This window comes from Dendrobates tinctorius, unplaced genomic scaffold, assembly GCF_039654945.1.
Source record: "Dendrobates tinctorius isolate UK_male_01 unplaced genomic scaffold, ASM3965494v1 ptg000203l, whole genome shotgun sequence".
NCBI lineage: Eukaryota > Metazoa > Chordata > Amphibia > Anura > Dendrobatidae > Dendrobates > Dendrobates tinctorius.
Window position 1 is genome coordinate 11,642,141 of NW_027361870.1, and position 27,677 is coordinate 11,669,817.

Consider the following 27,677-nt stretch of genomic DNA (forward strand, 5'->3'; position numbering starts at 1 on the left):
TCTGATGAAATTAACTTTACAAAAATGTTCATCAGAACAATTATTGATAAACGACAAATGTAAATTCTGACTTTAATATCGTAGCAACAAAGAACTATAGAAAGCTGTCAGCCACTTATCTGTCCTCATCAGGAATTTACAATATGGGGTGAGCAAACTTTTAAGATTAAGGCTTTGTTAATATGTACAGTAATCAAATGTTTGAATCTTAGCTACAGTATTTTTTGTTGTTGACTGGATTAGTTTTAAAATTGTTGCACGTTAAACTTAAGTCAATGTGAACGGATCAGTTATAAGCAGTGGATCCAGCAGCAGAATCACATTTGTTTTTTTTTTTTAGCCAGACACAAATGTTGTTCAGGCACAAATAGTTGCCCATTATATTTGTGTACATGTTATGTGGACGAGGCTGAACATTTTTTTCCCCCCCCAAATTATGGCTCAATATATTTACAAGCACTACATTTAAAGGGGTATTCCCATCTCCAAGATTCTATCCCAATATGTAGTAGGTGTAATAATATTAGCAATTGCTTCCAATTAGAAAAGTAGTATTGTTCTTCCGATTCTCTATGTCGCTAACCACATGTGCAGGACATTGAAGTAGCTTATGTATCCATGGTTGTGACCTCTACCAACTTACTATAGTAGTGGTTGCAACCATGATACCTAAGCTAATGCAATGCCCTGCACACTGGGTAAGCAACTTAGTGAATAAGAAGTACGATACTACATTTCTAACTGGAGGTATTTGCTAATATTATCATTACACCAGATACATATCCAGATAAGATCTTGGAATGTTAATACCCATTTAAATCTGACCAAAGACAACATCAACATGAAGCATGTTTTTTCACCAGGTCTTCTGACATGAGCTACCAACCTCATAGGCACATTTGGAGACAATCGCTCATGCCAGGAGACCCAGCAGTCAAGACAGTTATTCCGATCCGAACACAAGTCATGTGAAACTGGCCTTAGTAGGCTTCCTATAACATTGTATTTAGTGTGTATGCATTCGATCTTGAGAAAACAGACTGTGAGCATGTGGTCCGATAGGACTAAAGGCAAATTTTTTACATCGCTGTGAAATAGATGTTAGTGACAACTAAGCTACAGCAAATTGTTTAGAAATATAGATTGAACAAATAAATGAGATTATGTACGAGTTTATGAAGGATGTATGCCAGAAAAACATTTGTCAGACTCCGAGGTATAGAGAACTTTAGGAAAGCGTTCCGTCAAATACACCAACTGATGAACGTTGCAGAGGAGTGTGAATGAACCAGATTATAGCATACAAATACTTTTAGCAATACGCCCCATATATAATATAATAAAAGCAAAAATAACGTCTCATCGGTGTAAAGCAAATCCCATGTTCCCGTCTGAAGGCCTCTGACTCTTGGAAGTTTTAGCAGCCATCCTAACTACAAGTCATCAGACTCCCTTTAAAGTTTATGTCACTGCTGGTGCCGGGACACACATAAATAAACACAATCACAGCCCTCCGGAGTAAAGGACATCCTTTATATGACTGCAAACAGACAGGTTTAATGTACCCGGAAAAGCTGAAAAACACATGGAGGAAATCACTCTTGAAAGATTTAGTTCGCAGTGCAATTTAGCATTTCTTAGTGAAATGTACTGGTGGAATTTATATTTACTTGCTGAGAGGTTTTGGAAGATTTAATTTGGCAGGCGTAGAGTATTTGACCCACAGGCCCCTACCTTACCAAAGATCTGAAATGTTTCCAACTATAAAAGGCTCCTAAATTGTAACGCAGGAAGTCTCCGGGTCTATAACACCTCGGTAGAGTAAAGAAACTCTGTAGTGATACGGATTTCCTCAGTGGTTGTTACGACTGGTTTAGAGATAACATGTTGTACAGTCGTGCCATATGGATGACTTACCAGGTAATTCTTCTGTATCTACAGTTCATGGCACATCATTAATGTCTCTGGTGCCTCTCCTCATCCGGTCTCTATTGCTTTGCTTTGTGTGCAGCATGACCCTTTCCAAAAACACTGGTGCAACTGCAAAACTCTACAGCCATATTTTTCACCTTCGATTGCAAGCACATACTGAAGATGGCAGATTTCCAAAGAGCATAGAATTAATATTGAAAACCACCTGATGAAGCTATATTCCCAGAGAAATGACAAACAATAGGGTCCAAATGATTGAAATGATCTGAAGGGCTACTTAATATAGAAATTAGTGGCCATATCCATGATTATTGAGGCTATGATTTTTAATTGTAAACGTATAAACCTCCATTTTGTAAATGAACCCTATATGATCTTAGTAATAGAGAGGAGTTGTGCTTATAACAAGATAATATTTCTCATCAAACACGTGACATTTCAAGGGTGTCCAAACACTTTCATCAATAGTCAGAAAAAAGGTCCCGGGTCCCATGTTTGAATGGAGCGCCAGTTGTTCATGTGAGCTGAGGATTTTTCCAAAGTCCATTAGATTGATTGAATAGTGGAGGGCAGCACTTGGTTATCTATAAAGCCCCCGTCACATGCAGCAATCTCGCTAGCGAGATAGATGCTGAGTCACAAGTTTTGTGATGCAACAGTGATCTCACAAGCGAGATCGCTGTGTGTGACACTTACCAGCGACCGGCCCCCCTGCCAGGTACCACTGATCGTCCTGGAATGGCCAGAACATTTTTTTGATCGCTGGTCTCCCTGTTATGAATGAGTCACCGGAGGAGGAGAAAACAAAAATACAAGCTAAGTCCAGAAAACCGGAGAGGTTGGTTCTATAGGATTGCAGACCCCTGATCCTATACACCACAACTAACAGTAGCCGTGGGGGGTTCCTACGGTGCCCTAGACCCCTCATCACAGCTGGAGAACTACATAAGCCTAAAGAAGGAAAGGGGAAATCTAAACTGCCCTAGAGCAGACCCCAAAGCAATAGACAGCCCCCAACATGTATTGTCGGTGAAAAACAGATGAAAACACAAACACAGACAGAAAGACAGGCTGAGCAAATGATGGGGCCCAACTAACTAGATAGGACAGGACAGAAAAGATGCTGGCTGCAATCCGCAAAAAACCCTACCAAAAATGTCCCAACTGTCTGATAGGGAAAAAGGCCCTGAAGTCGCTAGACTTCAAAATCACTATATCAGCACTCAGGTATATTCTGAAAACAGAGCAAAGAGTTCAACTGATCAGAGACAAAAAAGGAATTCAGCCAGTCCCAACCAGGACTGGCTGAATACAAACACTAAGGAAACCAGACAAAATCTCATGGAATAATAGCAGGGCAAAACTTAGCTTTTAGTAGACAGGAACTAAGCTGGATGCAAGAGCTCAGAGCAGAAAGGATCACCAGCAGCCCTGCAGGGCGTCGGCTGCCTTATATCCACTCAGAAATTCCAGATGTCCAATCACACTCCGCATGTTCAGATGACAGGTTCTTCCCATCCCAATCAATTTCACTACCTCTCTTCACCAGCAGAGGGAGTTCATCAGACATCAAAGGTGAAGGGGAGAATGAACTCACAACATCTCCCGCTTGCCAGCACGCATCGCTGCATGTGGCAGGCGGGAGAGCAGCGATCAGCGAGCTGGTGCTGGTAACCAAGGTACACAATGGATTTTTAAGTGGCACGCAGCGCTTAGAAACCCGATGTGTACCTTAGTTACCAGCGCGCTGGTGCAGGGAGCTGGTAACCAAGGTACACATCGGGTTTCTAAGTGCCGCGTGCCGCTTAGAAACCCTATGTTTACCTTGGTTACCAGCTCACTGCATCAGTGCACTGGTAACTAAGGTACACAGTGGGTAACTAAGCGACGTGCGTCGCTTGTTACCGGTGCTGATCGCTGGTGAAGCTGCCTATTTGGCAGCTCACCAGCGATTATGCAGCGACACACCAGAGATCCTGACAAGGTCATAGCGACGCACCAACGATCCCAACAACGATATGTGTGACGGGGCCCTAAGTCTATGGGATGGAAAAAGATAGCCCAGGTAGGTCACATGCATTACCACCAAGCCATTCAAAGAAGGAAAATGATCCCCAAATTTCTGAATATCAGTGGTGATACCCAATCATCTGTAATTTATCATCTACCTTTGGCTAGGCAATAACTGGAATACTAATTTAGGCTTCCTGAGCTTCTAAAAATAACTTAGGTTTTTTGTCTCACGGGCCTATTCATAGTTTTAAAGAGTCTCCCTATAGCCTTTTATAATAAGAGAAAGTCTCAAGGCTCCCATACACATTAGATAGGTGATAGCCCAGTGATTTTATTTGACCAACACATAACTTTCCTATCAGCGTTTGACTTGATCAAGTGCTCGGTGTTCTCTATGGTAGAGCCGCTGCCAGCCTAAAATCCAGCCAGCCACTTAAATCCAGGGATCATAACAGGATCCACCATTGAAATTTACCCAGCTGGATCCTTCTCTCTCCCAAAGCATCATGTCAGTGGAATGTCGGTAAACCTACGTACACTGACTCTAGGCAGATATCGGCTAGTTTGGATGAGTTTAGTATATTGTATATAGAGGCCTTTAGCTGTAGACAAGTGAAGTACATAAAAGCTGCTTTTTTATCATTTTTTGTTGACCACCTCATTGTAATACATCTGATAATGAAAGGTAACAGTCTACAAGCACTAATCAACAACTTCCTACTTGCACACATAGAGGAGTGATTAGAGCAGACTTTAATATGTTAATGACTTGTAGCCAATACACACCACAATAAATATGTTCTACCCACTGCTCCATTGTAATGTGCAGCCTTAATGTTTACGTTTCCTAATTATGGTAATATCACCGGCTGGGTGACATGTCTGGCAGACTTGACTCTTCCTTTCCTTTGTATAATTACCTGCTTCCACAGCCTGAAGAAATGTATTTACCTGAAGACTTCTCATTGAATCTCAATACTGTGCAATTCAAAATTTTGAATCTTCCTCTATGAGCCAAGACAGATACATCAAGGCCATATTTATCTTCCGTCTGCCATATTTTATTGGTAGCGAACAGTCAATGCTCATATAAGGCCCTTGTTCCTTCATGATAAGAACTTTCCGTTATCTTGTGTAAACACCTAAGACCACTGGACATCCCTAATGACCACAACTCTCAAGAAGACTTCAAAGTTACAATCCCATATTTGTCAGGAACCCTGCTTTTTTGCAGTCTATCAAGGGTAGAATAATACTTTGAAGTTTACTCCAAGGGCACCCTATAGTGATGAAACTCTTGAAGCATCTAAAGTCACTTTGGGACTGGCGGGTTAAGGAGACAACTGAAAATAAAAGTCAATATTGACTTTCCTTAAACTAAAAAAAAAAAAAAATGGAGACAGCATTTACACACACAGACTGTAAATTAGAAATGTGTTGTAAGATTTCTATATAGTAATGCAAATCATTTTTAATTTTTCATACACTGAATTGTTCCTAAATCTGCGCAGCAGCCTCTATGGGTGTCCTACTTGCAGCCAGATTATGGCCTTTTTCAGACGAGCATATTAAATGTCCATGTGCCATCCAAAAGCAATATCAGGTAGTATACGGACAGCACATAGGGACGGAGAGGGGAATCTCACCATATTTATTAAATTGTTAATGTAAAATCTGGATGTCGGACAAATAGACAAAACGGACACACGGATTGCATATGGATGGCAATGCAGAAATAAAAACTTACTTGGATGAAAAACAGAAAATTCTGAATACCCTTGTATGAACCTAGGATATGACTCTATACTCAGGAAATCTGTAACTATTTTAAGGCTTATTTTACTACTATTTGTGAAGTGTCGTAAAAACTCTAAATTGCCCATGGATATAGCTGACAAATCAGACAAACTGGTAATATTCACATCTGTGACCATCACATTATGGAGATGATTATCCTTCTTATGGCTCATTCAGATGTCTGTGCACATCAGAGATCGAACCGCTAATGCACAGACTGGCAGCAGGTCTCCCGACAGAAATACGTGAAGCCGTCACGGTCCTATGAGGCTGTCCGGCTCAGGTTGGGAGAGCCATGGCAAGTCCGTGCAAAGTGGACTAATCTCTGACAGACTTGCACAGACGTCTGAATGAGCCTTTAAAATCGACTTGCACAACCAAATATACGTATTCGAGATCTTCAATACGATCGCTGTAAATTATGATATCGTGATCCCCTAAAAAGCATTTAAACCCTATTAGTAATTTTATATAGTGCTGATGTATACCGCAGCACTTAAGATTCATTTATTGGTTGGCTGCTATTTAGTGGGGTATTTTTCGGGTACTTTAATGAGGCTTATTGATCAGAAAAACATGGCAGCTTTATTAATGACATAGCGCTACCACTGACAGCAGCTTCACCTACTCAAGGCCCTGTCTCACATAGCGAGATGGCTAGCGAAATTGCTAATGCGTCACCAATTTTGTGACGCAACAGCGATCTCGCCTGCGATCTTGCTACATGTGACACGCAGCAGCGACCGGCCCCCTGCTGGATATCACTGATCATGCAGGAACGTCCAGGGCCATTTTTTCGTCGTCGGCGTCCCGCTAGCCAGCGCGTATCGCTGTGTTTGATCGCTGGATCATTGCTGCGTCGCTGAAGAGATCAGTCTGTTTGGCAGCTTACTAGCGATAATTTAGCGACGCAGCAGCTTTCCCTACCAGGTCGCATCGTTGTCGGGATCACTGGTGCCTCGCTAAGTGAAACGGGACCCTAACGCCGATGGTAGCTGGAGGCAAACACTGATCGGAGAGGAGGAGCACAGCCATTCAGCAGCCACTGTCGAGATCTGGATATCGGGTATATAAGGGCCTTACTCTATAGGCGCTTTTCAGGCTGTTACCTTCTTGTGCTGTGCCTATACATTTATCCAATTTCAGTTAGATATTTCCTCCCCAATTTACACCTAGAAGCATTTCTTCAGAAAGAGAATCAGTGGTGCTATATGGCAGTATTAACTAATCAAGTCTAGAACTCCATAATATGGTACTGTGCACTCCGCTTTACACTGTGTGAAGGCCAGAAATATAGAAAACACATTTGGAAAAGGAACAAACCAAATGGAAGATTTGGGGCCGGTTATCTTCTGCTAAAATTCATTTAATTAGAACTTTAGCTTTCAATAAGAGGTAAAATAGAAAGTATAGTACCTGTGGTGAAAGGGCACAAGTCTTCCTGGCACTATAGGATGTAGGTTTATATTTTGTATGCAGTCTGCTTGCTACAAACAGATGTGCATGCCATAATACCTCCTTCCCCACTAAGCATCACGGCCTTTACTTTTCTATAATAACTCAAATAAATTTTTGGGAAAAACTTATTTTTTAGTTGACAATGCAGGTTGTCCTCATTGTATCGTTTTGTATTAATGCTAATTATTAGTTTTCCTGTCATTTGTGTGTTTTGTGTTCCACTCCATCTTCTATATTGGCAGCTGTGGGTCCCATTGAACCAAAAAAGAAAAAAAGAAAAAAGTAAAATAAAAATAAAATATAAATTGCATGCAGAGAAGACAAAGCCTTGCATTTATTATCCAGGATATTCAGTGCAGCATTGAATAGGAGCACCAAGCAACAATAGGGTGGAAATTATTTCTAGGAACTTGGCCAAAGATTGTACTTTTTGACATGGTTTTTTATTTCATCACAATGATAATAAACCAAGATAGATTCCTATTCTGCATATTGCCTGTTTAAACACCATGCTACTGTATAATTCTGCAGACAGGGTTAACTGTTTGAGTGCCAAAAGAGAAGAGTGCGTGGAGCTGGCCACAGATGTGCATGGTACAACCAGTGATGAGCCTTTATTTTATCATTGCATGGTTGTGTATATTGGTTTTTAACATGTTTAATCCTTTGCAGCTTCTTCTCTCCCGGAGAACAGACACCTCTGGCGACAGCTTATTTCCCTCTCCCCAATGAACACACATATACAATCACCAAGCTGATCGGACATGTATACTGGTGGTGGGGAGGAAACCATCATCGAGATGTTTTTTTTCCCAAATTCAAGAAAAAAAAAAAAAAAACTACAATAGTATTTAATCAGAATGCTAGATAGTTTGTGTAATACATACAGGAAACCCCTACACTGCTGCATAGGAGACACCAAGACTGCAGTTGTAGTGTCTCCTATGTGATGTAAGTACAGCTGTCTCAGGGTTTCCTATGTGATGAATATACAGCAGTCTCCATGTCTTCTATGTGATGTATATATAGCAGGCTTGGGGTTTCTCAAATGCATATATAGCAGTCTCCTATGTGATGCATGTATAGCAGGTTTGAGGTTTCCCACGTGATGTATATATATAGCAGTCCCCGTGTCTCCTATGCGATTTATTCAGCAGACCTCTTACTGCTCGAGTACTATAAATGTAATGTGAGCAGTGATCAATTTCCCATTGTGAGGAGACCTGCAGTGTACTATACATCTGTGTTCAGAACAACTTACTGCTGAATGTTCTTTACAAAACTTATCGCAAACAGTCACCTGTTCTCCAGACTTATGCAAATCTGGAAATGCAATTACGAGTAGTAACATCAACACCTCCTAATATAATCGCACCAAAGAGAAGAAGCTCCGGCCGTCACTTTAGGGGCGAGTTAATCGTGTGACCAAATATAGCATAGTCTTCAATTATATCATTTTGTGCAGTCCACGATTGATGGTATAAATATCCAAACGGCCCTAGGCAGAAAAAATAAATAAATTCCCCCCACGTCTACACACACACAAACACAATTACAGCACTTGCAACGTGCATTAAAAGGGAATGTCCACTACTTGGACAATCCCTTTTTAAATGAAGTACTAGCCATGGTAAAATAAAAATAACATTCATCTCCTGTACTGGCGCCATTCCAGAGACGCCAGTGTTCATGTGACTTTTTATGCCAAGTGAGCCCCACAACCATGTAGTGACAGTTATCGGGCAGCTGCCCAAGTGAAGCGCAAGCCAGCCAAAAGCCACGCCGACATCATGTCGCTGATTAAAGGCCATTTTCTACTTTACAAGGGGGACGACCGTATTTAAAAACGGATTATTCAAGCAGTGGACAAACCCTTAAATGCTAAAGTTTTGTGGTTAAAATGGATTTGACAGTTAGCCAACATCATCTTATCTGTATTTTGGATGGCACTTTAATATTTAAATCTACGTATTAGTCCTGTGAATGAAATACATTACTCTCGGCATTTATTCAGCCTGCAATGCAGAATATTAACAGCCTTCTTTAATAATAAGAAAAAAGAAGGGAAGGACTGCATAATCAGTTTCAGCAGCCTTAGAGTTAACAGCACATATAAGAGCAGAGACTGACAGCTCAGTGCTGTGTGTCCTGCAGAGAAAGGGTTACATGCGCCCTCTAGTGGCTGTTATGGCCTGTGCATGCAGCCTGCAGAGGAGTATCCTCACTGGGGCAGGGCTGGAAGAAGCCTCTCCTCCTGCCATGACATCAGCCCTCACTCAGCCACTGTGAGCTGCTGCAAGTTCAGACTTTGAGGTGGGCACAGAGGACCTAACACTTCTCAGCGCACAGGGAATGATGCTGCCTGATACAGGCTCACACAACTAGCCGCTGCCTGCCCTTTTCTATGGTCATCCTCCAGCCTGGGAGCTTATCTGTCTTATAGGACTACAACTGGAATATTCCCTCTGCACATCAATCTCATTACTGGATTCTCTCTTCTGCGCTGATCTTCCAGGTAAGGCACAAATCACTGACTTCTCCTCCTCCAGCAATTAGCAGCAGTTCCTCTCCTTCCATTGCTAAGGAAGGATAGCCCTTGGTACAAGCATGGCGGATTCTTTATCCTCACTACTTTGCAAAAATGTGGATTTTTCGAGAAATAAATGACATCTCAGAAGTACAAGATGCCAGGGAAGAAACCGTGTCAGCTCCAGAGCAGCAGAAGTTTGCTCCCATCGGTAGGGAATGAAGATTCCCAGCATAGGGGAGAGTTAGTAGGGGGCTGCATGTGTGATGTGTCCCCCCCATAATACTTGGGGAGAAGACAATCAATCCTCCTAGATGTAGCGAAAGAGCAGAGCTCAGGAATACATGGAGGTTAGTTGTGGAGGTGCCAGCAGCAGACTTTGCACAGACATAAATGAACAGCTACACCTACATTTCAAAACCTGAATTGCTAGATGGAAAAAAGAAAAAGAAAACCCTAAAACAGGTCCTGCAGGAATCAATCCCCTTTTTATTTCTAAAACTCCCCCTCTCTTTCCTATTCCAGACATTAAACTAAGAAAAAAAAAATCACTGCCTGGACAAGTGAAGTATGTGACCAGCATAGCAATGGGAGGGCAGATAATGGCAAGCTTATAGCACTCCGCATTGTCTCCGTGCTGGGGAACCCCGCTGACCAGAGGGAATTATGGTTTTTAAATATGTAAAAAGCTGCAAGGGGACTAGATCAGGGGAGATTAGCCAGTTAATGGGTAGTTGTGGCTACTTGTGCCTCCCCATTCACTTGGCTGGGCTCATCCATCACATGCACTAGGTAGCCTGAGCCGCTTATAGGCTCTAGAACTGGGATTTCTATACAGTTGATGTTTAGTAGGGGGGTCCGGCTACTGGGAAGGGGGCACAATAGTGAGAGCGCTGGACCTTTGTTTAGGTCTGCTCAGCCCTGGGCTCTCTGGTTTCTGGCTTCTACCCATGGGCTGCAGCTGCTTACAGACCACAGTGTTCGTGAATAGTGCTGAAATGAAACAAAATCGGTGTCCCCACCATACCACTGCCTCATTCATCCAGCCAGGAAGATTAATCCCTGCAAATATATTCATTCAGCATTAGCCTGTAATCATGTTATTCCCATATAACCTGCAGAAGGCTCAGGCTGCTGCCAGTGTCCACCGCCACTAATACCGTCCTGCCAACAATAACCACACAAACAAGACAAAACCAACACCGAGCAGAATATTTATACAGCACTGCCGTACATGTCTGCACACACTCACCTTAGCCCTAGCTACGTACTGACACATTTTCAGGCCATTTTTGCTCCCATTTTGTACTCTGCACCCACCCAAGTGTAAAAACCAGTGGTTCTTCACTAGTTAACAGCACACAAAACATATTCTATGTAACCATCACATTACTGATCAGACCCCAATCACCCCCCCTGTATGCCAGTCATTGACCAGCTCTCTATAGGAATAGATCTGTGCCCGCCACCCCCATATAAATAAGAGCCACAGAAATAAATTTGGTCAAATTCTGGCTGCTGTCACACTTTGTTACTAGACTATTAATTACCTATTCCCCTGGTCCATTCTCTCTGTACAGCACTGTCCAATCAGATAAACTCCAATTATGCTCGCCATCTAGCGCCTGCGGGTGTGCAGCCCTAACTAACATTACTCTCCCGCAGGATGAAAAAACACAATTATCTGTTTAGGCTCAAGGCAGAAAAAAAAAAAAATCTCAGTGCATGAAAAGACAGTCTTCTAAGAAGCCATTCTGCACCGCTTGGGTTGACAGTCATTTTTCTTTTTTTTTTTGCTCTTTGCAAAAATGATTACTTCTAAACATCTTACATATCTCCCAGCTTATAGTGCTGTATGCTGTAGATGCTTTTGATCATAAGACATGCATCTAATAGATACAAAGACATATATACAAACAAATGCCTACGTACATACAAAACAAGCAGGAATGCCTTCATACATACCTATATGAATATATACAAAACAAGCATAAAAGCCTACATATATACCTTATGAATAGATAACCTACATATATACAAAACAAGCATAAATGCCTACATAGATATCTAGATCAATAGAAAACACACACACATATATATATATATATATATATATATATATATATATATATATATATATATATATATATATAACAAGCATAAATGTCTTGATAGATATCTATATGAATAAACTCCATACATATATACAAACACCGAATATATCTATAAATGAGTAGACTTAAGATAATAAACAAAAATGGGGCTAAACTTTAAAGGTGACTGTATGATGGGATTTGTAGTCCCCCCAACAGCCAAATGCTGACAATTTCTAATGCCGTCTATAGGTCCAGCTATATAAATGGGGCGACATCTCCTTTGGGACTGATACTTTTTCGTACCCCATGACCTAGGGCTGCCTAAAGTGAACCATGGCCAGCTGCGTTATAAAGAAGGCACTATCTTTTCAGCCTTTTGCACCACTTCTTGTGTTTGCTGCATTGTGAGGAATAACGACCCAATAAATGCCATGGTTAATGAAATCAGCATGGCCATTAGGGCTTCCCTGAGCCCTTCAAAAGGAGAACTATTCCTTGCCCTTGCACACACCACTGTTCCACTGAACAGGAGACTTTGTTGCAATTAAAGTCAGGCAAGCCGGACAGAAGCAGAGAGTGTCTGACTTGTGGGTCTCCACAGAAAAAGGCGTCTCGCAGCGTTTACCACCCCCCAGCGGGCATCAGCTCAGCTGGAAAGACGTTGGCGCAGATTTTTCAACTGAAAAATGTTTTCTTTTCCTTTTTTTTCCCCTTTAACTTCTTGAACAAAGAAGAAGTCAGTGCTGCTTCTCGGCTATACATGCAGGATCTGGAAAAATATGATCCTTTCCAGCACGTACAAGACAACTTTGTTGCCATACATGTAGAATTTCCAATAAAACACAAAACAGGACCTTGACATGAAACATTCTCTTCTCTCTTGTGTGAAAAGCTTTCCATTACAAGCCTTGCATAGTTCAAAATGCTGATACAAGCTAACATAAATGAAGCCAAGTGACCTGCTTGGGCTGTTACATCATCGTCTGCCACGAAGGTTACAAGTGCAATTCTTAAGACACTCAATTCCTAGATACATATTACATTGTACAATTAGGGTTTCATAGATGCCAATATAAAAGGTTTCCAAACTGCAATCATTTTGCAATTTATAACGAATTACTTCTAAAATGGCAAAATACAAAAAAAGTCTTGGGTGTTGAGAAACGTCGCCAATTTGCATTCGGATTGTGAACATGTCGCCACTTGTCACACCCTGGGATGAAGAGTCAGGCATTTTTTAAAGTCTTTAACAGGTAGCACTCCAAATACTTCCTGCACTTGTAGGAATAATGAATGCAATTGTTCCGCCTGATGCTTACATGTAGTTGTACTAAGTTGCCTTGGCCAAGTCTTAGACGCAATACCGAGCCATGTCCATGTAGCAATTCTTGGAAATCTGTCGTTGATAAGGGATTCTTGGATGAATTTCTGCGGAGGTCAGAAAAGTGAGGAGATTGGACATGACACATGGTTTTTATCTGAAGTTTATTGAATGATGTAAATATTGCAGAAAACTCTTGTGAGCGGTATTAAATTGCAGGCAGCGAAGTCAAAAGAATCTATCGGGAGTGATATTCCTACGCTTCATGATTATACTTGCTGATTCAGTGACCCAGAGGGGCTTTTCGGCTTATGTGTCTGCTATCTGCATGATTTCTAGAGAGAATCTTATGAGTAATGTATGGCAAGCTAAAACTATTATACTATATATTGCCTAGGCTAAAATCTCATATTGAGCTGAACCAAAATACTGTCAAAATAACGGGAGTTATGGCTCACAAACGGTACAGAGCCTTCCATTTTTAATATGTTAAAGCCATCAAAGACTATTTATTCTCTAGTTCTGATTCTATATGAAAACTTTAGTTTTAGATCTAAATCTGACTATATTAACATAAATCTATAGTAATTACAATGTAATTCATTATTCCCAAAACTAATTCAGTCCAAAATAAGTTTATAAATGGAACTGAGCTCAGAGCACAGCTGCACCACATTTCTTCTCCATGAGGCCTAAGCCCTAAAATAACTGGACTATCTCCAAAAATCCATCAAATATTTTCGTCCCCTCTCTCGATTTAGAAAAAAATTTAATGACATGGCATGATGGAAGTGGCCATATTGTAAATCAGGTTACCCTCTACAAGTCCCACTGGTCTTTTCTCATGGTTGCTGGTAAACAAAAGAGACAAGAACCTGTATGAAATCTGATGATCGTGGAAAATGTGACTGCTACTAGCCAAGCTGTCATCAATTCCAAAAATGTGAAACACAAGAGAGCGTGCAAGAAGCAAAAAACGACTGCAAATAGTTAAGCTTGTATACAGAAGAAGCATTTGCAAAAGACCGCAAAAGTCTTTTGTCTACAAAATCAAAAATAAATGTAAATTCCAGACTGGAGAAAAAAAGAAAACAAGAAAAAAAGATGGATCACCCTAAAGTCAGGTAAACTAAAAATTATATTTGTGTGTTATTGTGTATCCAGCCACACGACACCACAAAGCCACTGCCTGACTGGATAGAATATACCAGCCTTTAAGCCGGTAGCAAAGCCATTGAAAAAAATAGGAACAAGCATCCCACTCTCTCCTGCCATGACCGGGCCTGGGTCATATTTGATGTATAATGACTCAAGGTCAATCAATGCACATACAAAAGAATTAAAGATGGGTTACTTGGCCCATGGAAAGAGGATTGTCCAGGGCTATGGCTGGAACATCATGGCTTGCTATTGATATGCAAAACATATATCAAACAGAGGGGCAAACAGATGTGAAGGGGGCCATCTCTCCATCTCTTTATAAGCCCCTGAAGAATTTATTCCAATCTACATTTTTTTCCCCAGCAGTCATTATCCCTTTTAATCTTTGCTTTTGTTTCGTTGCTTTTTTATGCTCCTGTGTCGTTGGCTATACTTTTTCTTTTTTTGCAGCCAAAAGGCCTACAGTCACCACAGATACTAATGAGCTTTCGGTTAAGTCCAGCACAGACCCTACTACAATAGCAGCATTAGACCATTGGTTTGCATGACAATGAAGGTTAAAAAGACACAGTTTAACACACAACATAAAAAAAAACAAATACTATTACTCTTATGACAACCATTGCAGTCATTTCCTCTTCTCATGCATGCTAATGAAGGCAAACCTACTCATTTAAAGCTGCTTTTTTAGACTTTTTTTTTGCATTCGTCTGTTTACAAGTGCTGTCAGTGACAAGATGGAAAAGTAAAAAACATGAATCGATCTCTCCGACGAAATAAATATGGAGAAAGTTTAAAATGGCCTCTTAATTAAGAGCAGGCAGATTGCAGAAGTCGTAAAAATACTTTTATCGTATGTTTGGCTGCTGCTCAGATTCACTCCAGCAGTTGTTAAAACAAATTCAACACATGGTAATAATCAGACATGGAGACAAACATCAGTGGAGACTGTGGAAAGTAAAGTGTTAAATCCTGATTTTTTTTTTTTTTGGGGGGGGACAATGCATGTACTGGTAGGTGTCACTATAGTCTAGGAGCAGAGTGTCATCCTCACAAGTTACCACAGGAAGCCATCAGTCCTCAAGTCTTCTGAAAAATACTAATTAAAACTCTTCCCTAGATACCTAGTTAAATGCTGTCTCTAGAACTGCTCAGGGCCCCCACCGGCTCCGTATTTTAGGCAGTATCCACAATCCCAGCTCGCTTAACCCTATATTAAAGATTTATCATGTGGAGATAGTTTATTTTATATAAAAGAGGTCTCCGGCATTTATTATTCAGCATACTGGCAGTGCGGAGCATTTTAATTCTGGAACAGATGCTCTGCTTGCTGGATGCCATGTAATTACTGAGTGGAGAAGCAAATTGCCACTACGGCATTCCTTAATTTCAGGGTCAAGTATTTCCAGCTTACTCCAAATTCTTTTACTTGTCACTCTAAGCACCTTGGCAGGTTGACCCTTACATCTTAAAAGGATTAAAAAAAAAGCTAGAAAAAGATTGTGCACAAATCAAAAAGGTGAATAAAACTCATGAAATGGAATATTCTAACATTTATTTGGCTGAGATTGATGGCCAAGAGATGATATAGTAGTCCTAGCTTTACCATGCGCTGGTGCTATATGCACACAGGAGGACAGCAGTATGTGAGGTCATTACTGCCTAGTGATGTCAGGCTGTCCATAATTGGCCAAATGATGCTTCAGTCGATTGTTGGCCAATAGGCAACTCTCCCAAACACAGGAGAGCAGATAGCGGTCAGCTGACACGTGGGCCATTGGCTTAACTCTAGTAGAACATCAACATCATTGACCATCAGCTGGCCGCCTCCTCCATACACATTGATATTGGTGTAGTGTTAATGGGGGCCTTAAAAGTACGAGTTCTGTGATTTGTACGTAGCAAGGACATACACTGTATAATAGGGAGCTGCTTGAGAGATATTTCATCATGTTGAGACACAGTAACTGGACAGCTCGTGTGCCCAGGCTGGAATGGCTTCGGGTCTTGGTGATCTATTACATGTCTAAAACTTGTGGACAGCAGAGGATTGTGCTTTGGTTTGTAATAGAAAAAGACAGGTGTCACCGCTTGCTAAAGTAATTTCTCTGCAGTTGGTTGATTGAAGCTGACTTCAATTACAGTTGCTCCTGGATGGATGCACTGGAATAGCCAATGTGAAATACTAGAAATCATGGCAGAAACTGGCATCATGGCAGTGACCTTTGGAAACTTTGAAGTTTAGCCATAGCAGAGAAAGTCCATAGTTGTAATAAGTAAACTAATGACCACCCATAGGTCTTCCCTGGCCTGTAATTATGTGTTTGTGTGAGAGTTCACTCTCCCCAATTGATAGTTATCGTTTCTTTCTCTCTTTCCAGAAATCGTTAACAAGCAGGAACTTCGAAGAGCCAGCACACTTTTTTTTCCTATTGAAAACATAGTGATAAATTACTCCCATGACAGACAACTCTTCGTGATATTCATCTTCCAACAGTTTAATTTTTTTTTTGCGATTGCGTTTTTTTTTAGTTTGGCTTGGAAACCGTGGTGTTTTCACAACGGGTGTGAACCTTTTGGGATGTGACTACTGTACAGAGAGCATTCATGGTTGAATTTGCACAGGAAAGAGAAGAAGGAAAGCATGTACTCACTCTGAATGCACTATTTATTCCTGGCTTTGCTTTATGAATAATGCCCCTGGTGTGGAGTTAATTTTACTGGCGTTCCTGAGGAGCATTTATAAATGGAAAGTCCATTTCTGGCATGAAATTAAGCCAACCAAGGGGGATTATAAAGAAACCGTTAATCTGGCGTTGGAGGAAATATCACATGGTTGCAGGAAACCAAAACTAGTTTAACATACGATTTGGTGTCGGCAGTAAACGTTTGCTGTGATGTGGACAAGAGATGGTCAAATTCGGACCCGTCTTCCACACGTTAGGATTGTTTGAATATACACTGAGCGAGAGGAACTGCTAAATGAGATAACCCAGACCTTGCTATTCTGGGAACACGAGGCTTTCAAACAGCTCTGCCCACAGGAGAATTCAGAGGAACATCAGCTCACACTTCAGGTATGTCTTTGTCTAGTGTCTATTAAGTGCTGATAATGGTGGACATGAAAAGAAGTAGGGGGAATCTCCGTCAGAAATGCACTTTAGCTCATGACTCAAGATGTCCTTCAGACCTCTATTTGTTAGATAGATCTTTTTTATGTGCTGCGGCCTCCAACAGCGATATGGCCATCCATTTATTTAGGATCTACATTATCGCTTTGGGTTTTCTCACTTTTGGAACCCATCTCCTAATAATGAACTATGTTTTTTGGCAGCTTCATGCCTTAACATTGCACATTGGTGCACTATTCATGGGTACATGGATGTTATAACCCAAAAAAACATGACCAATAAGAAAAAAAAAAAACTTAGAAAGAATTTTTTTTTTTAATACAAAAATGCAATAAGAGATTCCTAATATGTATACTAGGGGGATGAAGTAAAAAATAGTATATGGCCAAAATTATTTAAAAAAAAAATTAAAATATGACCTAGTTAAAACCAAAACCTATTTGCTGAATTTTATTCTAGAAATAAATTTATATTACCGATACAGTTTAAAAAAAAATATATGACCAGAGGCTTTCTCTACTATAGTTGTAAGTGAAGTATTTACTAGATTTATAGTTTTCTCTGAATACTATGAATAAAACATGATAGGATATGAGTGTATGATTCATCTGGCTTGCTTTGCACAGCAAAACTGTACATACAGTATAGCTCACCACTGCCCCCACTGGATATGTTGTATATAGCAGCAGTAAAAAGTTCAGTCTTACTCTTCTAATCTACGGCTGCAAAAAAGTCATGCAAACAATCTTCAAGTTAATGTAACTTATTTCTTAATATTTTCGATCAAGGAACATAATTCTATCTTGAGCGTAGCAAGTCTTCAATTCAGGTTTTACTAAACCAGCTACCATTATAAACGCTGAAACCCTTGTGAGTCCATATTAATATTTTTGACATACAGGACAATTGCTCTCATTTTATCCAGGGTAAAAACTTGCATAGTACTTAATTAGGCATTTAGATAGCATCCTTATGGTCAAGTCTATAGAAAATTTGCTTCTCCTTAGAAATATATTTTCTGTGCATTCTCGTGTAAGAAATTAATGCAGACAACGTATATTTTTTTTTCTTTCTTGCAGACCAGCTACCTTAAGCTTTTTTTTTCCTTTATGACCATGAGTGCTGAAATCTGGAAATATATTGTTGCTTGGACCCAATTATTATTATTACTTCGAATGGCGCCCCAGTATGTCAGTGCCAAACCGTGCCCTTCAGTATGCCGCTGTGATGGAGGCTTCATCTATTGTAATGATAGAGACTTGACATCTATTCCCTCGGGGATACCAGAGGATGCTACAACTCTATACCTTCAAAATAATCAGATAAACAATGCGGGGATACCTTCTGATTTGAAAGGTTTGGATAAAGTGGAGAGAATCTATTTATACCGCAACAGTCTAGACGAATTTCCAATTAACCTTCCCAAAAATGTTAAAGAATTGCACCTGCAGGAAAACAATATACGGACTATTACTTATGATGCACTTTCCCAGATTCCTGCTATTGAAGAGCTTCACCTCGATGATAATTCCGTGTCTGCAGTAAGCATTGAAGATGGTGCATTCAGAGACAACATCTATCTCCGACTTCTATTCCTTTCACGAAACCACCTAAGCACAATACCCTGGGGTCTGCCTCGCACGATTGAGGAGTTACGTTTAGATGATAATCGCATTTCTACTATTGCAGAAATCTCTTTGCAAGACCTTACAAATCTAAAGCGTCTGGTTTTGGATGGAAATCTCTTAAACAATTATGGCCTTGGGGAAAGAGTCTTTATGAACTTGATTAATTTGACAGAGCTTTCATTAGTTCGAAATTCACTGACATCTCCTCCTGCAAACCTGCCAGGGACAAACCTGAGAAAGCTTTATCTACAGGAGAACCACATGAACTACGTGCCACCCAACGCGTTTGCAGACCTAACCCAACTTTATCGTCTTGATATGTCAAACAACAATCTAACTTCTTTACCTCAGGGCATTTTTGATGACCTGGACAATTTGACGCAGTTGTACCTACGTAATAATCCCTGGTATTGTGGTTGTAAGATGAAATGGGTTCGAGACTGGCTGCAGTCTTTGCCTTCCAAAGTTAATGTCCGTGGACTGATGTGCCAGGCGCCAGAACGTGTCAGAGGGATGACTATTAAAGATCTTAACAAAGAGCTATTTGATTGTAAGGACAGAATATATGTAAAGCCAGTCCATTTTACAACTACAACTATGTTAAACACATTGCTTCCGGCACAAGGACAACGTCCAGTATCTGTGACCAAACAGCCTGAGATAAAGCCACCTGACCTCAACAAAATCTACAGAACCACTCCGATACCAGTTAGGAAAATTATCACTATTAACGTGAAATCTGTCACTGTTGAAACTATTCACATTTCTTGGAAAATTGCCTTACCAATGAAATCATTGCGGCTGAGCTGGCAGTTGGGTCACAGTCCAGTTTTTGGGTCTATAACAGAAACCATTGTCACAGGTGACAGAACAGAATACCTGTTGACAGCTCTCGAGCCAGAGTCTCCATACCGAATATGTATGGTTCCCATGGAAACCGGAAACTTCTTCTTACTGGATGAAACTCCCGTCTGCATCGAAACGGAGACTGCTCCACTTAAAATGTACAACCCAACCACAACACTAAACCGAGAACAGGAGAAGGAGCCTTACAAAAACTCAAACTTGCCCCTAGCAGCCATCATCGGTGGAGCAGTGGCACTGGTGGCAATCACACTCCTGGCGCTGGTTTGCTGGTACGTTCATCGGAACGGTTCCCTTTTTTCCAGGAACTGTGCATACAGCAAAGGCCGGAGAAGAAAAGACGACTACGCAGAGGCGGGAACTAAAAAGGATAACTCCATTTTAGAAATCAGGGAGACCTCTTTTCAGATGATACCAATAAATAACGAACCAATGTCCAAGGAGGAATTTATTTTGCACACTATATTTCCATCTAATGGAGTAACCTTGTACAAAACCAGTCACAGTGAAAGCAGCAGTAACAGGAGCTACAGAGACAGTGGTATACCAGATTCTGACCATTCACATTCATGATGCTTAAGGGCACAAGACTTTTTATAGGAACTCTAATAAGTGAATGGAATTCACTGTTCTACTGCAAAACACTGGATTAGTAAAACACAAAAAGAACATTTGAAGGAGCAATGTACTGTACATTTGCCATATAATTTATATTTAAGAACTTTTTATTAAAAGTTTCAAAATTTCAGGTTGCTGCTACGATTAAATGTAGTTTGTCGCCTGACCACAATTCTCTATTTTTAGTATTTTTTGTAATTTGTATTGTATTTTTCCTTGCTAATATTGAAGTTACAGACCATTTAACTTTTTTTTTGTTCTACTGAGTAAAAAAAAAAATGACTTGTTGACTGTGAAAGTGAATTTCTTTGATGTGTTGAACAATCAGGATTTTTTTTTGTTTTCTCATTTTTTCTTTTCCAAGATCTTTGTAGTATAAGCACAGGCCGTTATGCATTTCATTTTAAACATGGTATAAATAAGATGTAGCTACAAAAAAGAAAAAAAAAGGAAAAAAAAAAGAAAATATTCAAAGCATTTAAGCAGTATTGTTGGGTCTGTAAAAAAAAATGTACACAACGTTACACAATAAAAAGAAAACAAAATTCAAATGTGTGTAGTAATGGGCATTACCCTCGTTTCAAAAAGAACCACAAGTACCACGCCAAGGTATCTAGAAAGTTATTGTTGACATATTGACCCATGCATGCTGGGAAAGAACTAGATCATAAATGGTCAGTAAAACACAAATTAATGGGGGGGTTTATGAGAATTTCAATAAAGAAATACTTTTATACAAGATTGAGCTATGTCCTAATATTTTTTGACTTGTAGATAAATTAACACGTAAACTATGATTTAAAACACTTTTATAAACAAAAAAAAAAACACATAGTGCATCCATTCAGCATTACATGGGTTTAAAAAAAAAAGAAAGCAGCATATTAATGATATATGCTTAAAGCCACAAAGTAAAATTTAAGTGATATTGCCTGTAAGAATATTATATAAAGCATCAACTAAACTGTTACCCATAACACCCCTTCAAAAAAGTTAAAAATTCTTTATACAACCCATTTTATGCTGTTGGCAACAGTTTATCTTAGTGCCCATTACTACATCATTACATGTGTTATAAATACGTACCATGTTATTTTGCCTTTTTCTGTTAATTTAATATTTAAAACCAGATACATATTTGTTGCCATATACCCTCCCCTTCCGTTTTTTTATTTTTTCAAAACAATTCCAAAGTGCGTTGTATGCTCTTTGGTCAGTATTGTATGTGCCTTGATCCAATGCTACACATTCTGCTTTGTTTTGTGTTTTTTAGGGTTTTTTTTTTTTTGGACAGTGACAATTTTTCATACCTGCGAACTATGAAAAATATTGATCTTATCTCTGAATAAAATTTAAAAAAAACAAAACAAAAACCATTTACTTTTGATTTGGTTTATTACGCTCATAAATATGATCCACAGACGTCTAAAACGGGACTACATTTGCAAACCATTATTAGGAAACCTAATCAGCAGCAATTATTTGCAGGCTTCTATTGCTTCTTTGTTCGGTGAACTCCTATCATTTTGTATCTGCAATTTTCACCATTGGGCTATCAAAAGTATTAAGTGTCATGCAACCTTAGAATTGCAAACATACCGGCAGAAGGCAAGCGAGGCACAAATAAGTCCCCAAGGGTCAAGTAAGCACCCAACTGTCTAAACATCACTTATGAGCAAGCTTCAGTACTTAGTTTGTCTGGTTAAAGCAGATGAAGATTGACTGCCCTAAGAAATTGCCCTAATTTATGATTCTTAAGAGAGACCATTCTTTTCTTCCTTGAGGAGAGGAGGTTGGGGGTTGTGAAAATGATGTTGACTTAACTTTAGTATGAATTTCCTGTTATGTTATGGATTACCACCATTGGCGATTGGCAACCTGCCATATGTTGAAGATACAAAATAGCAATGGCCCATGATGATCTTAGACTAGTAACTCCTTTTTTTTTTTTCTTTTCAAATATATAAAAAAATATTTCACCTCTGTTTGGTATGTAGAGTTTCCAGGAATTCTTGGATATTAAACACCCCTTTTTCTTTTATGAGTTCAGGACCAGATTATAGCTTTTATGGGCACCTACGCCATGTTTTCACCATTTGTAATATCATTAAATAAAAAATTAGGCAGAGACCTGTGTTTTGAAGCACCACCGCCTATAAGTGATGTCACTGGCCTCCTGCTGGCGGGGTATCGCGACAGCGCTCTTTTGTCAGATGGTTACTACTTAGCCAAGCCAACAGCATGTCATGCTGCACACACACAGTGCGCAGGGACGCGCACAGCCACTGAAACTAGTGTCACTGATTACGCAAAGTTTCAGGGAGGAGCCTCTGCTACCAGATGACTCTTGTTTTGAGTATCCCAGCATGCACTGGGATACTCAAACGAACAGTGGTCACACAGGAAGTGACAAAAAAAGTAGCATAGGAGTTCGTGTAGTTCGGGAACGGTAGGGAATTTTTTATGCAAATACGGTATATTAAAAAATAGCTTAAATTATGGCACTAAACAGAAAAGGATTTTGTGTTTAATATACTTTGACTTGTTGTAGAAATGCACTTTGGTTGGTGCGGGTTTTTGCTCATTCATTTAACCCCTTTCTGACCGCTGACGGGATAGTACATCAGCAGTCAGAGTCCCCTGCTTTGAGGTGGTCGGCGCTCATAACAATGCAGTAAATCTACTACATATGGGCGATCTGCTCATCACCCATATGTAGCAGAGTGTGGCATGCTTATAGCCTCCTATGGAGACTATTGAAGCATACCAAAAGTAAAAAAAGTTTAAAAATAAAAAACTAAAAAAAACTAAAGTTCAAATCACCCCCTTTTGCCCCAATCAAATAATAATAATAAAAAAAAAAAATCACACACATATTTGGTATCGCCGTGTTCAGAATCGCCCGATCAATAAAAAAAAAGGGATTAATCCGATCGCTGAATGGTGTAGCGAGAAAAAAAATTAAAAACTCCAGAATTACGGGGTTTTTTGTCGCCGCGACATTGCATTAAAATGCAATAACGGGCGATCAAAAGAACGCATTTGCATAAAAGTGGCATCAGTAAAAATGCCAGCCCGGCATGCAAAAAATAAGCCCTCACCCGACCCCAGATCATGAAAATTGGAGACACGATGGGTCTCGGAAAATTGCATTTGTTTTTTTTTTGGCAAACTTTGGAATTTTTTGTCACCACTTAGATAAAAGAGAACCTAGACATGTTTGGTGTCTATGAACTTGTAATGACCTGGAGAATCATAATGGTAGGTCAGTTTTAGCATTCAGTGAACATAGAAAAAAAGCCAAACAAAAAACAAGTGGGATTGCACTTTTTTATGCAATTTCTGCGCACTTGGAATTTTTTTTCCGTTTTTGCGTACATGACATGCTAAAACCAATGAGGTCGTTCAGAAGTACAACTCGTCCCACAAAAAATAAGCCCTCACATGGCCATATTGACGGAAAAATAAAAAAGTTATGGCTCTGGAAAGGGCAGCGAAAAACGAAAAATCGAAAAACGCTCCGTCATGAAAGGGTTAATAGGGAAGAACCCTAAATTCAAAAGTGTAAAGACATCACAGAAAAAAGGCAGCCCCTATTTACCAGGTCACAATACTAATACCCTACAGGATGCAGCAACCCCCATGATAAAGGAAGTGCAGGTACATTCACAGACCTACCAATCATTGTGGGGGTGATAGCCTAGAATTATAAATGCACATGGATAAGGCTTGTATAGGATACCAGTCGCACAGATACGCTTGATGCAGGTTTGCAGCCCATACTACTTGATCAGGTGGTCTACCCAGCACAATACAAGTGCACCTCACAGTGATAGGCACCCCAAACTTTTTTTTTTTTTTTAATTTTATGCCATTTTTAGTGAATTGATATTCATGTTAGTGTAAGGTAAAGAGGGCTGGGCTGGAATCTTGTATATTTTAGCCAAAACATTGACCTATACCTCATGTATTTTGCACCTTTTTGGTCTTTTTTTCTAGAATATTTAGTCCTCTTTTGTAGGGTGCAGCAGTTTAGTGTTGGCTGGGGGCATTATCCATGTGCATTTGTGTGTGAATCTACCTGCGCTGCCTCGGCCTTTATCACGGCGGGGGCTTTTTGTAACCTGTAGTGCATTAGTATTGGGACCTGGTGTTTTGCTGCTTCTTTTTCTTTTAGGTTTTGTGAACTTTATGTCCTTTTCAGCCGGTTGCTGAACCGCTGGCAAGGCAATGCATTGTTTTGGCAACGCACATGAAAAAGAATGAATTTGGGTAGGAAATGCATGAATTTTACATGCAGAAACGCTGCATTTCAATTGAGAAACCTGCATATAAAAGTTGCACCAAATACACAATGTATGAATCTAGAATGAAGCTTTTGGTAAATATTGTAAAGAATGATAAGGTGTAATTATCATGCAAAAACATTTTACCCATAGTCTTTAAAATGGTTTGCAAAATCTAAATAAGTGGTAAAACGTTGACACTTGGGGTATTAAAAGGACAGTCTCAACACAGACCTATCGCTTGGGCTTCTTCAGGGATGATATGGTTGACCCATTAAAGACACTGGCACTTGCTAGGAAACAGTATGACTGTATGACGAGATGTCTGCTGTATTAGTTATGTCAGTTATTGTACATTACCAGCAACATAATGGTAATAAAAAGCATCATATGACATGGGTCACCCAATATGCCCTTAGGTCATCTGTTGCCACAGTATAGCTCTCATGAAAGTCTCATTAACAACCATATGTTAGAAAAGTATCTGGATGAATGACATAAGCCAGACTAGTGCATGAAGACTATCTTGAGTGCTCCTTTATTGCCAGACATCAAGAACTACAAGAAAACCAATAGTCTTCCATATTAAATTTTCTGTATTCCAAATATACGTGCGATCGTGGCATTACTGCTCGCTGTGCGGTGTCAGCTACGGGCTAAGTACTTGTCTTGTGGTTATGTTGCTGCTCATCATTTTTTTTCTTAAGAACTATTGAGTACAATTTCTGTACTGCCTCATCCATTAGCAAATGTTTAATGGCATTTTAGACTACGTTACACTACACACTGACTGAGCTGCACTTTATAGAAATGTCTTGTGTATGGAATTATAGAAAATAAGAGCCAAGTCTTAATAGATATCACTCGAAACACCAGAAGTGCGATTTGCAAACTCTGGGCCCGTGAACGGAGTTAAGAAATCACAGCCAGCAGCCAGGTAGAGCAGAAATTTGGCTCATTTTTTACATTTGTCCTCCCACAGTGAACAAGGTAAAATTGATCATTGATTCTGTATTAACCTGCAGCCCCGATTGTCTTGACACATAGGTTAGGTTCGCACGACCGATACGTCCACATCCAAGAAAAATGGTCTGACTATTCTGATCAGAAAATTTGATCATAGTGGTATATCCAGAGTGGCATCAGTTTTTCTCAGACTTAGGCTACTTTCACACTAGTGTTTCCTGGAGCTGCGGAGGGATGCGCACGGCCGCCTTAAAGCTCCACCCCTGCCACGCCTCCTCCGGTCAGCTCCGCCTATGGGTGCATGACGCTGCATGCGACCTGCCTACCCTATCTATAGCATTGGGTACGCAGGCCGTGCGCAGGTATGCGTTTGCCGGCGCATGCACCGTGTTGCATTTTGGTGCGCTCGGCGCACCGTCAAAAGGACGCATGCGCCAGCAAACACCTGCGCGCGGCCTGCGTACCCAATGCTAAAGATCGGGTACGCAGATCGCATGCAGCGTCATGCGCCCATAGGTGGAGCTGACCGGAGGAGGCACAGCGGAGGCGGAGCTTCACGGCGGCTGTGCGCATCCCTCTGCAGCTCCAGGAAACGCTAGTGTAAAAGTAGCCTTAGAGAGGAAAAAAAAATTCTAGACCCTCTCCATTCTGTTTGAAAATCGGACCCCATTCTGTTGTCATCCAAGTGGGGTCTGATTTTTTTCAAGGACCCATAGATATGTCCTTTTTTTTTATCTGAGTGTTGGATCAAAATTGGACAGGTCTTTAATTTTTTTTATGTAAACCACTAAATCCAAGGGGAAAAAAAATTCGGACATGTGCACTGCCTCATAGAGTATCATAGGTACGAATTCTCATAGTGGAAAATCTGTTGCGTGCACGAACACCAGGACGCAGTTCACAGGACTCAGTCCGTTTGCAGCTCCGTGCGCTTTTCCAAGTCTTGGACTGGTGCAAGAGCTATATGTCATTAAGACTAGCACTGTCTCAATGGCAAAACAGATAAGATTATTGCATGCTAATAATTTTTTCAAATCCAGAATCGGACCATGTTCCTAAGGGTTCATATTCATGTTGCTCTTGTGCTCTAGCACATCGACCTTTATTGGTCAGTTTGTTCTGTACATAGACCGCACAGCACAAATGCAATTGTCTGAACACAGCCTGAGACTAGGTACACAGTCAAAAAATACGCAGTGGCAAAATTTTGCTGCAGAAATGCGCAAATTTAGCAATTATCTCACCTTCCGTAACTTGTGTGAAATCGTCAGTGAAAAACTAAAGCATAAATGATCAGGCTGCGGATGACAAATGCACATTTCCGCACAATGTACGCATTTAATTTTCTTCCGTGTGTCGATGAGATTTAATAAAATCTCACAATAGGTACTGTAATAACCAGTCTGTGTGAACGTGCACTTTACAAGCACAAAGCTGGTGTAGCACAAAAGCTGTAAAGCTCCTTAATACAGACCTGTACAGTCAAGCACTGCCATGGATATGTGCTACATACAGTGGGGAAAAAAAGTATTTAGTCAGTCAGCAATAGTGCAAGTTCCACCACTTAAAAAGATGAGAGGCGTCTGTAATTTACATCATAGGTAGACCTCAACTATGGGAGACAAACTGAGAAAAAAAATCCAGAAAATCACATTGTCTGTTTTTTTTTCATTTTATTTGCATATTATGGTGGAAAATAAGTATTTGGTCAGAAACAAGCAATCAAGATTTCTGGCTCTCACAGACCTGTAACTTCTTCTTTAAGAGCCTCCTCTTTCCTCCACTCATTACCTGTAGTAATGGCACCTGTTTAAACTTGTTATCAGTATAAAAAGACACCTGTGCACACCCTCAAACAGTCTGACTCCAAACTCCACTA

The 27,677-nt window shown here is 40.2% G+C and overlaps 2 protein-coding genes across 2 annotated transcripts in view; one reads left to right on the forward strand and one right to left on the reverse strand.

Moving 5' to 3' along the window:
* Positions 1–27,677, reverse strand: part of MACROD2 (mono-ADP ribosylhydrolase 2) — a 2,987,523-nt gene that overhangs the window by 2,337,147 nt on the left and 622,699 nt on the right. The gene's annotated exons all lie outside the window — the stretch shown is intronic.
* FLRT3 (fibronectin leucine rich transmembrane protein 3) lies at positions 9,475–21,922 on the forward strand. The gene is made up of 3 exons (XM_073553809.1): positions 9,475–9,715; positions 16,687–17,382; positions 18,516–21,922. Exon 3 carries the CDS (start codon positions 18,546–18,548, stop codon positions 20,499–20,501), a length of 1,956 nt encoding a protein of 651 aa, XP_073409910.1. The 5' UTR covers positions 9,475–9,715; positions 16,687–17,382; positions 18,516–18,545; the 3' UTR covers positions 20,502–21,922.

Excerpts from the sequence above, each read along its gene's own strand:
- FLRT3 (XM_073553809.1), top strand. The coding sequence starts at position 18,546 with ATGACCATGAGTGCTGAAATCTGGAAATATATTGTTGCTTGGACCCAA.